The sequence below is a fragment of the Canis lupus genome, chromosome 35, assembly GCF_048164855.1.
Source record: "Canis lupus baileyi chromosome 35, mCanLup2.hap1, whole genome shotgun sequence".
Classification (NCBI taxonomy): domain Eukaryota; kingdom Metazoa; phylum Chordata; class Mammalia; order Carnivora; family Canidae; genus Canis; species Canis lupus.
In genome coordinates, this window is record NC_132872.1 from 714,337 (window position 1) to 730,705 (window position 16,369).

At 34.9% G+C, this 16,369-nt stretch overlaps 1 protein-coding gene across 8 annotated transcripts in view; it reads right to left on the bottom strand.

Moving 5' to 3' along the window:
• ACAP2 (ArfGAP with coiled-coil, ankyrin repeat and PH domains 2) overlaps positions 1–16,369 on the bottom strand; it is a 131,173-nt gene that overhangs the window by 44,855 nt on the left and 69,949 nt on the right. For all 8 annotated transcript variants that reach the window (XR_012024360.1, XR_012024361.1, XM_072811932.1 and 5 more), the window contains exons 5-8: positions 9,936–9,994; positions 8,653–8,836; positions 4,811–4,855; positions 2,396–2,491 (exon numbers count right to left, since the gene is read on the bottom strand). Coding sequence is in view for 6 of the 8 variants with exons in the window: in XM_072811932.1 (XP_072668033.1) it covers positions 2,396–2,491; positions 4,811–4,855; positions 8,653–8,836; positions 9,936–9,994 (384 nt within the window). In the remaining 2 variants the exon portion in view is untranslated. The remainder of the gene's footprint in view (positions 1–2,395; positions 2,492–4,810; positions 4,856–8,652; positions 8,837–9,935; positions 9,995–16,369) is intronic.

Sequence of the window (16,369 nt, forward strand, 5' to 3'; positions counted from 1 at the left end):
AGCTTCTCCCACTCAGACCCTCAACTCTCACAAAGGTAACAAATAATCTTGCTGCTAAACCCAATAAGTAGTTCTCAGTCTTAGGTTTACTGGACCTTCTTTCCAATATTTGTACTGATAACCACCCTCTCCTTTTTGAGAAACTCCTTCCTTGGTCTGTGCCACCACCATCTCCCAGTTTTCTACCTCCTCTCTCATCTATGTTCTCATAGAGCTCCTCATATCTAGTCATCTCTCAAAAATATGTCATGCTTAGGGCCCTGTCTGAAATAGATTCTTTTACTCTACACTAGTGGCCCTTGACCTTAATTTAACAAAATCAAAATCTTTAAGCATAGTGTTCTAGCACTCACATTTTTCAAAAATAGCTTTCAAAATACAAAAAATGATTTGGGGATACCTATTAACTCTCCTTGAGTCAATTCACCCATTCTTGTGGTTACAATTAGCAATAATATGCTACTGACTCCTTTAACCTAGTTTTTTGTTTGTTTGAGCTGCAGATATACCCACTTAGATGTCCTATCATAAAAATTTAACACATTTAAACCTCAACTCATCATGTCCCTCTACCTTCAAAAATTGGCTGTATCTTAAATATCCCTTGAGTCTATTTGCTTCTATCCCTACTGCCATGTTCCTAGTTCCAGATGTAGTTCTCTCATAACTGAATTATTTTTTAAATTTTTTAAAAATTTTTTAAAAATTTTTATTTATTTATGATAGTCACACAGAGAGAGAGAGAGAGAGAGAGAGGCAGAGACACAGGCAGAGGGAGAAGCAGGCTCCATGCACCGGGAGCCCGACGTGGGATTCAATCCCGGGTCTCCAGGATCGCGCCCTGGGCCAAAGGCAGGCGCCAAACCACTGCGCCACCCAGGGATCCCCTCATAACTGAATTATTGAAAGAATATCCAAACTGGCCACCTCCAACCAGGCTATATTTTCCACTACACCAGAGCTTAGATGCTTGTCAAGGATCTGAAAGATTATGTGGGAACAGAGAGGGGAAACTGCAAAACTGAAATTAATAAATGTCTAAAGTATAAAGTGGACTACTCAACTGCAATCCAACTCTTTTGTTTTAAATTATATTTAATGTAAGATGAGGGTGCAACATAATGCTTCACAGAATGTGGGGGATCCCTAGAGCCGAGGAAGTTCTTGTCTTCCTCCCAAGTCTGGGCTACAGGTCCTAGATGTATGTCCCTATATACCTCTTTGATCCTCTGTTACGTGGTAGAGACAGCCAGATATCCTCCAATATCCAATCTCTTTCTTTCTTTCTTAACAAAACAACACCCAAATTCTTGTAGGTCACATGATTATCTGGCATGAAGTTTGTATCTCTCAGCTTTTCTTGTAGCCATTGTGCCATTAGGATGCACAAAAGTAACTCTAAAATTTCCAGGAGATATCAATAAAGAGAGAGAATGCATCTTTCTCCTTTCCCCTTTCCTGTTAGCTAGAATGTAGGTATGGTGACTAGAACTTGATCACCCACTTTGAACCTTGAGGTAGAATAAAAAATATATAATAAGCCTGCATCCCTACAAAGCAAGTGACAACCATACCAGGCTTTACATATGGAAATAAAATTCCATCTTGTTGAAGCCACCACTATTTTAAAGTTTCTATTTATCACATGCAAATGAGCTTAGTCTCAACTTATATACTCAGAAAGGACATTTAGCACAGGGAGTAATAGTTTGGTAACTTGCTCATTTCCTCCAATAGATTAAGTTCTACAAGTCAGGGAACAGAGCCCCACATCAGGTGGAGGAGGGGGATGAGTGAACAAAATGGGTGAAGGGGGTCACAAGGTACAAACTTCCATCTATAAAATAAATAAGTCCTGGGAATGTAATGTACAGCATGGTGACTATAGTTAATGCTTCTTATACTGTATACTTCAAAGTTACTAAACAGTAGATCTTATAAGTTCTGAAGACAAGGAAAAAAATGTTTAACTCCGTGGACTAAAAGATGTTAACTACACTTCTGAGGTGGTCATTTGACTATACACTCACACACACACACACACGTGTGTGTGTGTGTATTAATATACACACATAGGGCAATCCCGATGGCGCAGCAGTTTAGCGCCACCTTCAGCCTGAGGTGTGATCCTGGAGACCCGGGATTGAGTCCCACGTCGGGCTCCCTGCATGGAGCCTGCTTCTCCCTCTGCCTGTGTCTCTGCCTCTCTCTCTCTCTCTCTCTCTCATTCTGAATAAATAATCTTTAAAAAATAATAATAATATTATACACACATATATCTCAAAGTATTTTATATACCTAAACTAATGCAATACTGTATGTCAATCATATCTCAATGAAAAAAATACAGATAGCACTGTATAACACAGAACCCAGCAATACAGTACGATATTACCTGTGCACCAAGATCCTTCATGTAGGGCCCCAGTTCACTGAATAGATCGTATCCTTGATGGAAGAAGGCCAAATGGGCATACATAAAAGATAACATCTAATAAGAGAAAAAAAAGTTTAGCATTTTAAAATCAATTATTAGATATTCTGAAATTTTGTAAAAATCTTATCGGTTTAAAAATTCCATCAGAGTCCAAAATGTCAAGACTACTTAAAATTAAAAATGAGTCACTTTTCTTAAAAGAGTATTTCAGAAGTATTTGTGAAGTGAGAATAAGTTATATTTAAAAGAAATCTCCAGGGATCCCTGGGTGGCGCAGCGGTTTGGCGCCTGCCTTTGGCCCAGGGCGCGATCCTGAAGACCCGGGATCGAATCCCACGTCGGGCTCCCGGTGCATGGAGCCTGCTTCTCCCTCTGCCTGTGTCTCTGCCTCTCTCTCTCTCTCTCTCTCTCTGACTATCATAAATAAATAAAAATTTGAAAAAAAAAAATAAAAGAAATCTCCAAGTGGTTTATCATTTTTAAGATGCCCCAAGTTTTAGTTGTTTAGATTATATCCAGACGATCAAAATTCATATGGTAATAACCAAAAGAATCAAGTTCTTAATACTTTCACCATTTTCCCAGGTACAATATAAAATATCTATATGCCTTTCAACCAAACTCACTGGCAAAACTTTAAGTTGCAAATAAAATATTAGAAGATTAGAAGGGGAAATATGAAGCTCTCAAAATAAAGCAATCATACTTTATATACCTATTAGGATCACCAAACACAACCCAAAGTAGAGAAATGTTCATTTTCTTTATCAAGATACTGAAATGAGTCAACAGACTTTGCCAATATGGAGGTTTCTGTATATTCATTCCCAATATCCAAAAATGTTGCTAATAGGTTAAGATTTTTTCCAGGTTTCCCTACATTTTACCTATTTGTGAGAGAAAAATCACCCTTATTTTTATTTGTCGTTTTTAAATGGTTACAAATTTAATTCAATCACAATAGTGAAAGAATCTTCCAAACATCCATGTTTATTTTTAGCAAGATGAGGCATCTGTTTTAGCATATTCAATCAATCTGTGAACTATATCCAGCTCTATCATCTGTTTTTGGATGACTATGAGCTAACAGTAGTTTTTAGACATTTAAATGGCTGAAAGACAATGAAAAGAAGATATGGAATTCATGACATGTGACAATTGTATGAAATTCAAATTTCCATGTCCATAAGAAAAATCCTTATTAAAACACAGTCATGCTATTCATTTACCTGTCTTCTACGACTGCTTTCTCATTACAACATCCCAGTTAAGTAATTACAACACGGACACCACCATCTGCAAACCTAACATATTTACTTCCTGGACCTTCACAAAAAAAGCTGCCTACCCCCAGTAGATTCATGTGATAGAATTCTACATGGCCAGCAGAGTCAGCATTAAATAAAGGACATTTAATGACACATGGTGATTTGTACAAAAGAAGTTAAAAACATATGCAGCAATGATTTCCATTTGGTTTAAAGAAATTAAATGCAATTTTAAAGCACACATATACATATTTACATACATACATGCACACAGAAAGAGATGAAAAAGGATGAGAATATATGCCAAGATATTAACAGTGGTTCTCCCCTGGTAGTAAGATTCATAAGTATTTTAATTTTTTTTCTTCGTGCATTTTACTTTCCAATATTCTACAATTAACATACATTACTCTCAATCTGGAAAAGGAAGTGCAGGTAAAGAGCGTTACCTGATAAGTAATAACATACATATAGAATTTAGGGAAATGCTAGGTGGGGACAAAAACCAAAAGCAATTTAGGTACACCCTCCCAGGGAAAAAAACAAAACACTTCAGTGAACAAAGAGGAAAAATTATCTCTAAGGTTCTCAAAATATGAAAGAGTGCAGTGTCATACCACTACCATCCCCTGTCCACTTGTTGGCTTTTAAAAAAAAAAAAAAAAGGTCAAATAAAAAAATGGGCATATAGGATCAGGGAAAAACATTATTCTCACATTTTATACCATTTATTTTCAAATGGCATTCTAAAGAACAAACCAAAAGGTTGATACATCATCAATAACCCTGAGGAAAAATTCTCCCAATGATACAATTTATGTATGCCTTCAATCTCAAATATTTAAATGTCAATATTAAGGCACTCACAGTGTGTTAATAGAGGAGATAAACATAAATAACTCTAACATGAAGTAAACAAAAAAGTGGTTAAGTGACATAAGAAGTATACAAAGATCTGTAAGATTAATTATGAACCTGGAATAAATACATGTACATATAGATACACACATATAGATACACACACATGATGCTGTTTTAAACACTTACATAGGTACACTTAGATCATATTAAAATATTGAAAACGTCATTTCAATAAATATCTTACTGATTTTAGGATTTCTGATCTCCTTTTTGATTGAAGGACATTAATCTGAGGGAAAATACAATTAGTTAATCACTCATGCATTATTTTAAAAACTAATCTACATTGTAACATTGTAAACTTTGCTTACTGATAGTTTGATACTTTTCCAGAAAAGTAAATAAAAACAAAATTCAGGTGTTTCACCCTTTGACCAACGTTTTGCAAAAACAGTTAAACATACCAAGGAAACTCATCTGTTTTCAGATCAAAGAAAAACTGGCCATGTATAAGTCATAAATACTGTAGTGATAAAACTATCACTTTGATAAAAATTTGAATTTCTTAGAATTTCTTCTTTCCCCATTTTCCTTACCTAATTGCTCATCTAGACCCTTCAAAATATATCCTTACTGCAAATTCTCAATACTTTTCTCAATACTTTTACCACGACCAACCACCATCTCATCCTTTCTAGATTGTTACAATAGCCTACTAACTAGTCTCTCTATACTCTTGACTTTCTACAATCCATTCTCCACACAGCAAACAGTGATCTTTTCAAAGTATAAATAAGATTATGCTATATCCAACTTAAAACCTTCCAACTTCCTCCTATAGCCCGCATGACCCTTTGTGATGATCACCTCTGTAACCTAGTTTTCTACTACTTTCCTCTTTCTATGTTACAACCACAATCCAAAACTACTCCTACCTCAACACCTGCAAACTAGTTGTTCTGTCTTCATGTCATGATTGTCTGTCCAGATAGACACAAAGCTACCTCTTACTAATCAGGCCCCAGTGAAATACTATCTCCTCAGAAAGGTCTGAGGAGGCCCTATGTACTCTTTAGTACATCAACCCTATTTATTTTCTTTATAGCATTCATAACTACCTTATATTTTCTTATTTACTTATGTCTTTCCACAGCTAAAGTGTGAGCTCCGTAAGATCACGGTCTTACTTTATCCCCAGCTGCATTCCTCAAGTGGTACATAGTGAGGACTCAATATTTGTTAACCAAATTAATAGACATTAAATAATATTTTAATTAGACTGAACTTACTGAAAGACCAGTAAATTATAAAAGTTGCCTTTGTGGCATATCTCTCCCAACTCTAGAAATCCCTAGCAAATATTTTATTTTTGTCTCATAGATTAACTTAATGAAATTAGATGTTTATGCAAAAAAAGTCATTCATTTTTTGCTAATATTGTCCAAAGATTACAGAGTATTTTCCTTTTCGATATGTTCTTCCCATTGAATATTTGGCCTGTTGTTTTATAAGATAATTTAAAGCACTGATCAGAAAACTAAAAACATACCAAGAAAAAGCCAAATAACTATGCCTAAGGAAGCACTAACTTCCTTTGTATGTCTGTTTCAAGGCCTATTCAGTTTTGAGAACTAAAATATTAACTTTCAAATGCTCTAAGTAAAAGTAGAGGCTGCGGATAACCTATTATTCAAACAACAGTTTGAACAGACACAAGAGTTCTCATCAGAAAAATCAAACAAGATAATGGTTCTGGGGGACGTGCAGGTCCTAACGTAAAACTGTTGGATGGACATCAGAGGAAATGGATAATTTATTTTTCAACCACTGGACTAAGGGAAGGGATATAACCTATAGAAAAGACATATAGATAAATAATTGCAATAAATGTGACTGCTTTAATAACAATGTGTGTGATAATGTTATGACAAAACAGAGGAAGCAGAAGCAAGAATGATTCACTTTGCCCAGAGAAACTTGTGTAACTGACCACAGAACAGAACAAATTGGTAAGAGGGCAGGAAACAATACAGACCGGTGTTAGTGCTGCAGCAGGGGTAAGAAAGAGCAGACTTAAGAGTACACAGAACTTTTTTTTTTTTTAGGAGGGCGGGAGAGTGCACCAGCAGGCAGTGGGGGTGTGGATCACAGAGGGAGAGAGAATCCCAAGCAAACACCATACCCAGGGCAGAGCCTGACTCAGGGCTCCACCTCATGACCCTGTGATCATGACCCGAGCTGAAATCAAGAGTCAGATGCTCAACCAACTGAGCCACTCAGGTGCCCCAGTACACAGAACTTTTTAAGGCAGTTCTGATACAGCAGCTGAGAATGAGATTATCTGATGCAATTCTCTTTGTGGATTTCTAGGATTCAGTGAGAGGTGTCGCCATTCAGTTAGGGAAAGGCAGAAAGAAGCCATTTGGAACAAGACAATTTTCAGTTGTGGATACAAAAAGAGAGATGTCTGAGAAAAATAGATTCTCTCATCTATACATGACAGTAATTCAAGCTAAGGACATGAGACTGTCAGGGAATTCAAAAGATCAGAAAAAGAATAAGACCAAAGAGGAAACACTGAAAAAGCAGTTGGAAAGTTGGACAAAGGAGAGAAGCCCAACATGGAAACTGAAAAGAAACAAAAGTTAATGAAAGATAAGAAAATAGAAGCTTAATACAAGTTAATGCAACCTAAAACTGGTTTGAGATAAATCAAGACAAAAGTGTATTTCAAGAAAGAGAGAGTGGTCTACCACTGAAAAGTGAAACACAATAGTAAAATGGGTTAAAAATTAAATTGTATCTAATGAGTAAGACCTTAGCATGAGCTATTTCAGTGGAATGGGATAGGAAGACAGTACTCACACCACTGTAGGAAGTGGAGTGAATGGGAGATAGCTAGGAAACACAGACCATTCCATTCTACAAGACTCTCATTAATAAATGGAATGTCCTTCATTTTTTAAAATTTAACTTCCCACTTACTGAATAGAAACTTAAAAAATAAAAAATCACTTTCTACCGTTTTGCAAAGTTACCCAAGTAGTTTTTAATCACTAATTTGTATATGGTTATTTATGTATTTTTTTAAAGAAATGATCTGTAATTGCTATTAAGTCAACAATCTCTGGGGAGTTTACTGCCGCTTTGTAAAAGGAGACTTAGACAAACTTCCCCTAAACTTTAAAGTTTTTCAAATCCTGATATAGGAACACATCAAGTATACGTGAAATAACTTATGTGTTCCTTCACTTTTCATGTCTCTTGAATCCCTTTGGAGACCTATCATATTCAAACTGATTTCAATTATACAGAAGACCAGAAGATCTGCAGGCAACTCAACAGATACTGATCTCTAGTTTTAAAAAACAGCATGTAGGGGCAGTCCCGGTGGCTCAGCGGTTTAGTGCCTGCCTTTGGCCCAGGGCCTGATCCTGGAGACCGGGGATCGAGTCCCATGTCGGGCTCCCTGCATGGAGCCTGCTTCTCCCTCTGCCTGTGTCTCTGCCTCTCTCTCTCTGTGTCTCTCATGCATAAATAAATAAAATCTTTAAAAAAAAAAAAAACCAGCATGTAAAGCAAATATGAGAACACTATTTCTAGAAATTTTTTCATTTGGCAATATGATATACCTTGGTACCTCTAAAAATCTACTCTAAAGAAATAATCAGAAATGTGGCCAAAGATTTATAAAGAAAGATGTCATTATCATTTACAATTATTGTAAAGTATTTTCACTATTGCCAGTAGAAACTGGCAACACTATGTCTGATAATCAGTATTAATTAAATTAACACAGCCACTCCACAGAATGAAATACAGCAATTAAAAATGCTTTTTACAACATTTAAAAATGGGAGAAAGTATCATGTGAAATGAAAAGGGGAAGAAATCAGAACCAAAGGTAGACACATGTATACACATATATATGTACATACACAGATACACAGACAAGTGAAAAACCTTCATAAAAGATGATGGCCTAATTTTAAACTCAAAGAAACAGCATTAGTCTTTTCAGTAAAATAATTCAAAAGTAATGACATGTTTAGTTAAGTATTTTTGGAAAACATATAATAAATATACCTGAAGTACGTAGTCGAGGGCTATATGTCGAAAACATTTTCTTGTTGCTGTCAGAATGTTCGTGGCCTCTTCAACTTCGTGCTGTTTGTTTCTTTGTACTTGAGCATTTTTTACTAATGCATTTTCCTTTTCCTCACTGACTTTTTCAAATTGCTTCTTGGCATCTTTGAATTTTCTAAGATCTCTAAAAAATGAAAATAATAAAACTTCCATAAATCTTACTATGGCTGAGCTACAAACCATACTTTAAGAAATATCATTTTTTGTTGTTGTTGAGGGAAATTATTGGGCTTAAGGGCATGAATATATTCTTAAAACACACATATAATCTTTGGTCAAAGAACTGTAAACACATAAAGGGTAATGGTTTCCATTTCAGTATTCTGAAAATCTGAAATCCTTAATTCATTAGTCATCTTAGTTAAGTACCTTAATAATAATAATAATAAAGTAGACCTGATAAAGACTTTAAACCCTTTGTAAGAAGCCATAAATTTTCATGTATACACTCTAGAAGGAGATTCTGAATGTTAGTCTATTATTTGGAAAGAATCTCTGACACATCACTAACGGGACAACAAATTCTAACCTACTAAACAGCAGTGTGTTATGTTCATGAGATGTGCCTTTTTTTATAGCTTATAACATCTGTAATTTATCATGAATACTGCATCATAAGCAACTTTATCTGTAGTTTTATATATTCCTCAGTCAGGAATTAAAAGAGAAAAACTGAATTATCAATGTGGGAAAGGAAAATGTTCCTCTCTGGAAAGTTCAGATGTTTTTATTTCTAGTTTAATTTTATTTCACGTATAAGATGGGATGAATGTGACACAAAAGGCTCACATGTTGCAAAAAGCATGCACTTTCATGATTCATTCTCAAACATTCTATTATCTTCTCTTCAAAGAAAATATCATATTGAGACAATGGAAAACTTAGCGTCCACTATAATAAGAAATAGTATTTTCAACCACTTTTGGAGTCTGCTTTGATTTTGAAAGGTAATTAATTTATTTTATTTTTTAATCTATAACAATCGTAGTTATGTATCCTAATACAAATTTCATAGTATAAATGATTCCCTGAAAGGCACAAAATCTGATTCCCTTACATAGTAATTCAGGAAGAAATGCAATATACACTTCACAAACCAAAATTTCAAACAAAAACTCCAATATTTTCAATAAATCATAACCCATAAAATTCCTCTCAAAAGATACCAACTCCCAGATGTGATCATTAACTGGTTGCTTTTCTCTTCACTGCAATTGACTTACTCTTTAACAAAGTTCTGAAGCTGTGCTTTAATTGATCTCTGAGTTTGATCAAATAGGATCTAAAAGATAAAATGTAACATAAAACAATCAGAGAAGTAAACAAAAAATAATTTTCATGTAGGTTGATAAATAACACATCCTTCCACCAGTACCCCAATTCTAATAACACTTCTATTTCTTATTGAAAACTACATAAAAAATAAGCATTTCAAAAAAGAAACTGAAACTGATGTTCAAGCCAATTCCATCTGGCTAAAAAATAATTTTATTTCTAATTACAGGGAAAATCAAACCTGCATTACCATTTAAATAGAATGTTCAAACAACAGAGCAATTATTTTCTCGATTTTAATTCAAGCCTTGAAAAACAACCTGAAAGAGTAATACAAATTCTACTTCATTTACTACAGAAATTTCTTTACTTTAACATATCAAAACACATCAAGTAAAAACTACTCCAGAACCGCCTTATATCTTAGTTAGAGGTTACTCATTTGGGAAGACCTAGGGATTTAAATATTTTACATTCTTAATTCAAGTAAACGTGATATAGTCCTTTAGTTTCCATGACTGCTAAGACTGGAAAACAAGAATACAATTTTATTCTTCGTGACAATATTTTGCCCCAGTTAAATAATTCCACATATTAAACTCTAGGAGCTCCATGTGTAGGAAATTTCACTGGGCTTGTCATGGAAATTCTGACTATTTTCATAATTTACAGATACTCTTCAGAGTTTGAAACAGATGTCAGATGAACAGACAAAAATCAATATTCAAAACAAAAAGAAACTCCTATGTCCTCATTAAAAACAGTACCAATATCGTTGTCTCTGAAATCTTGCTACTAGCAAAGTGTCATGTTCTTGCCTAGATACCAACACCACACACACACACACACACACACACCACCTGAATTGAGTATTACAGGATTCAAAAATCTGACAATTTACTTCCAGAGAGAAAAAAAAATGGTTTTTTGTAATATGTTAAACCCAAAGTTTTAAATCTAAATTAGCAGAAGGAAATAATAAAGAAGAGTGGGGGCAGCCTGAGTGGCTCAGCAGTTTAGCTTTTAGCACCGCCTTCAGCCCAGGGCCTGACCCTGGAGACCCAGGATCGAGTCCCACGTCGGGCTCCCTGTATGGAGCCTGCTTCTCCCTCTGCCTGTGTCTCTGCCTCTCTCTCTCTCTCTCTCTCTCTCTGTCTCTCACGAATAAATAAATAAAATCTTTAAAAAAAAAAGAAGAAGAAAAGAAAGAAGACTGGAAGTCAGCTAAACAGAAAACAAAATCAGTAACCAAAACTCAACAAAACCATAAGCTAGTTCTTTCAAAAGATCTTTAAAGTTGATAAACCTACCGTCAAAGCGACCAAGGAAAACTTTTAAAACACAAACTTCAAGCTCAGTCAGTTAAGTGTCTAACTCTTGATTTTGGCTCAGGTCATGATCTCAGGGTTGTGAGATCCCTGGCTCCATGCTGGGTATGGAGCCTCTAGAGATTCTCTCCCTCCTTCTCCATCTGTCCCTCCCCAAAACACTAAAACAACAACAACAACAAAAACACTTCAAATATCAAGAAGTAGAGAGATAACAACACCACATAGTCTACAAATATTAAAAAGGATAATCAAAGGAATTGAAGAATAATTTTAATGCCTATAAATTCAACCGAGATGGGTTAATTCTTTGAAAAACAAACACTACCAAAGCTCACTCAATAAGAAATCAATAACCTAAACAGAATTAAAGAAATAGAATCTATAGTTAAAAACCTCCCATATCTGGGATGCCTGGGTGGCAGGGACGCCTAGGTGGCTCAGCAACTGGGTGTCTGCCTTTGGCTCAGGGCATGACCCCAGGATCCTGGGATCGAATCCCACATCTGGCTCCTTGCATGGAGCCTGCTCCTCCCTCTGCCTATGTCTCTGTCTCTCTCTCTCTTTGTGTCTCTCATGAATAAAGAAAGTCTTAAAAAAAAAAAAAACTCCCATATCCTATAAAATTAAAGCTACACTTACATAAAACCTAGCAAACCCACTGTAGGTACTTGCCCCAGAAGAAAAACTTAGGTTTACACCAAAATCAGTATGCAAATATTTATAGCACTTCCGTTCCTAATTGCCAAAAACTGGAAAGAATCCAAATGTCCTTGAAGAAATAGACTATGGTACATCCATCATGGAATACTGCTCAGCAATAAAAAGGAACAACCGTTTTATTAATTATTATTATTAATATTATTATTATTAATACATACAACAACATAGATGAATCTCAATGGATTTAACTAACTAAAACAAGTCATCTTCAAAAGGCTACAATACAAGCCATATGATTCCATCTATATCACACTTGGGAAAAGATAAAACTATACAGATGAAGAATGAATCAGTAATTTCTAGTGGTCAAGGAGTGTAGAAGAGTACTAACAAAGGAGTAACATAAGGGTATTTTTAGGGTTGCTGAAACTGTCATGCATATAGATAGTGATATAGAGATCCAATCGTATGAGTCTGTCAAAATTCATAAAGCTAATTTATAGTATTTATCATAGAATTAGGATTAAAAATCCTAAAATTTGTATGGAACCACAAAAGACCTCAAAGACCCAAAGTAATCTTGCAAAAGAAGAACAAAATTGGAGGCATCACAATCCCTAGATTTCAAACTACACTACAAAATATCAACACAGTATGGTACTAGCACAAAAACAAACACAGATATCAGTGGAACAGAACAAAGAGCCCAGAAATAAACTCCTACTCAACTAATCTACAACAAAGGAAGCAGAATGTACAGCAAGGACAACAGTCTCTTCAACACATCCTGTTGGGAAAACGGACAGCCATGTGCAAAAGAAGGAAACTGGACCACTTTCTTACACCACACACAAAAATAAACTCAAAGTAGATTAAAAACCTAAATGAGACACCCGAAACCATAAATATCCAAAAAATACATAGACAGTAAATTCTTGGATATTGGCCTTAGTAATATTTTTCTCAATTTCTCTCTCCAGGAAAGGGAAACAAAAGAAAAATAAACAACGGGACTACATCAAACTAAAAAGCTTTCGAACAGTAAAGGAAACCATCAATTTAAAAAAATGGCAATATACTGAATGGGAAAAGAAATTTGCAAATGATATATCTGATAAGGGGTTAATACTCAAAATACATGAAGAACTCCTACACAAGGGAGCCTGGGTGGCTCAGTCAAGCATCTGCCTTCAACTCAGGTCATGGTCTCTGGGTTCTGGGATCGAGCCCCGTATTGGACTCCCCAGCAATAGGGAGTCTGCTTCTCCTTTTCATTCTCCCTCTGTGATCTCTGCTGCTCTCACTTTCACTCAAATAAATAAATAAAATCTTTAAAAAAAAAAAAAAAAGAACTCATACACAAAACAATCTGGTTTAAAAACTGGCAGAGAGCCTAGGTAGACATTCTTCCAAAGAATACACACAAATGGCCAACAAACACATGAAAAGAAGCTCAACATCATTCATCATCAGGGAAATACAAATCAAAAGCACAATGAGCTCTCACCTCACACAAGTCAGAATGGCTAGTACCAAGAAGACAAGAAGTGTTGGTGAGGATATGGAGATAAGGGAGCCCTCAATACCCCGCATGAACACAGATGCAAAAATTCTTTATAACAATGATATATAACAACAACAACATATAAAAAGGACAACATATCATAACTAATTGGGATTTATTCTGGAAATGCAAGATTGATTTAACTAAATTCAAAAATTAATGACTATAATTTACCCTGTTAACAAATTCAAACAAAGAAACTATATGACTATCTCAACAGAGACAAAAAAGTATTTGACAAAATCCAACATCCGTTCCTGAAAAAAAAAAAAAAATTCTCAGGAATCCAAGAATAGAAGGGAACTTCCTTAAACTAATAAAAGGCACATATGAGAAACCTAACATATTTAGTGGTGAAAAGCTTCTTATCAGCAATGATCAAGAATAAGGCAAGAATGTCATTATTTCTATTCAACATAGTACTAGGAATCCTAGCAGTGCAATCAAGCAAGAAAATTGAAAATACTAAAAAGGAAGAATATAAAACTCTTTATCCACAGATGATATGATTTGCTACATAGATAATACTACGAAATTTACAGAAAACTCTACTGGAACTAGTACAGTCTAGCAGACTGTTGGTATTTAGCAAGGCCTCAGGAAAAAAAGTCAATATACATAAATCAGTGCTATGTCTATATACCAGTAACAACTAATTAGAAACTGAACTTTAAAAAATATCATTTACAATAGCATCAAAAAATAGGAAATGCTTAGGGATACATTTGACAAAAGATACATAAGACTTCTACAGTTAGGACTACAAAACATTACCAAGAGAAATTAAAGAAAACTTAAATACAGATATACTGTGTTCATGGTTTCAAGACTCAGTATTAATACGATGTCAATTTTCACCATATTGATCTATACATCCAATGCAATACCACTCTAAATCCCAGTAAGATTTTCTCTAAAAAAAAAAAAAAAAAAAAAAAAAAAAAAAGATTTTCTCTAGAAGGTGAAAATCTGATTCTAAAATTTATACCAAAATGTAAAAAACCTTCTAGGTGTTCTATAGCCCAGCCAATTTTGAAAAGAAGGAACAAAGCTGGAATAGTTAACACTACCTGACTTTAGGACTCATACTATGAAAGCTACGGTAATCGAGGCTATTGTAGTATTAGAACAGACAGGCAAAAGATCAGTGAAACAAAACAGAACCCAAAAATGACCCACACGCTTTTTTTAGACAAAAGGTACCAACACTGTGGTGCTGGTGGTATACTGATGAGCATAGCTGCCTTCGAAAGGTGCCAATATGGGAAAGATAATTTTTTGAGCAAATGATGTTAGAACAAACAACAGACAAGCCATATGCTCAAAAAAATAATAAAATTTGACCCTTCCACCATGCAACATACAGAAATATTTACTCAGAATGGATCACAAATCTAAACACAGAATAAACTAGGCAAACATTTCTTGGTGGAACACAAAAAGAAAACTATAAAAGAAAATGATAAATTGACAATCAAAATTTAAAATATTGCTCTTTAAAAGATACTGTTATAAAAGTGAAAAACAAGCCAAAACCTGGGAGAAAGTATCTGCAAAACAATTATCCAAAAGACACATCTGGAATATAGAAAGAACTCTTACAACTAAGTAGTAAGATTTTAAATATCCAAAAAATTTTAGTGAGCAACATATCTGACATTTCACCAAAGATATGCTGATGGAAAATAAACACAAAAAAAGATGCTCAGTAGGCCATCTGCGTGGCTCAAAAGTCTGCCTTGGGCTAGGGTCATGATCCCAGAGACGCTAGAATTCAGGGATGGAGTCCCCACCTGACCCTACCTACTCAGCAGGGAGTCTGCTTCTCCCTCTCCCTCTGCCCCCACCAACTCATTTACTCTCTCTGCTTTCTTTCTCTCTCTAATAAATCTTTTAATTTAAATCTTTTTAAAAATGCTCAGCATCATTAGTCATTAGGAAAATTAAAACTATGATCAATTTTTATTTTTTTATTACTTTTTAAAAATTTTATTTATTCATTCATGAGAGACACAGAGACAGAGGCACAGACACAGGCAGGGGGAGAAGCAGGCTCCCTGCAGGGAGCCCGATGTGGACTTGATCCCAGGACCCCAGGATCACGCCCTGAGCTGAAGGCAGACATTCAACCACTGAGCCACCCAAGTGTCCCACTACAATAAATTTTTTTAAAGTGACCATACCAAGAGTTGTTGATCATCTGAAGCAAGTAGAACTCTCATACCTGGCTGCTGTAAAATATATAACCAACTTTGGAAAACAATTTCCAAATTTGGGGAGGTTTTCTTTAATTTCTTTGAAGAAGTTAAAACTTTTTAGAACTTTAACACAGGAAACAATATTAACATTATTATTATAAACAACAATAATAAAATAAGTTTTTTTCTTCCCTTAATTTTTCTTAGCGATGTTTTTTCTTTGTAGAGTCTTCACTTTACAAAGTTTTGTAAAAAGTTAAACATAATCCTACCTTATGAATTAGCCATTCTACTCCTAGCTATTTACAGAAGAAATAAATGCATATATCTATATAAACTTTACATATATTTTTATAAGCAGCCTTATTTTGTAATAGCCTAAACCCAGAAACAACTCAAATGTTCCTTGTGGTGGCTTTAAAATAATGTCCACAAATTTTTTAACACTCTTCCCTTCAGAAGTAGAGTCTGATGCTTTCACCTTGAGAATAGGCTGGTCATATAGTGTCTTACTTCTACCAAATGGTAATATGGAGGAAGTGACAATGTGTGACTTCTAAGACTAAGTCATGAAAAGTATTGCAGCTTTCTCTTTGCCCTTGCTCTTGGATCACTTGTTAAGGAGTAAC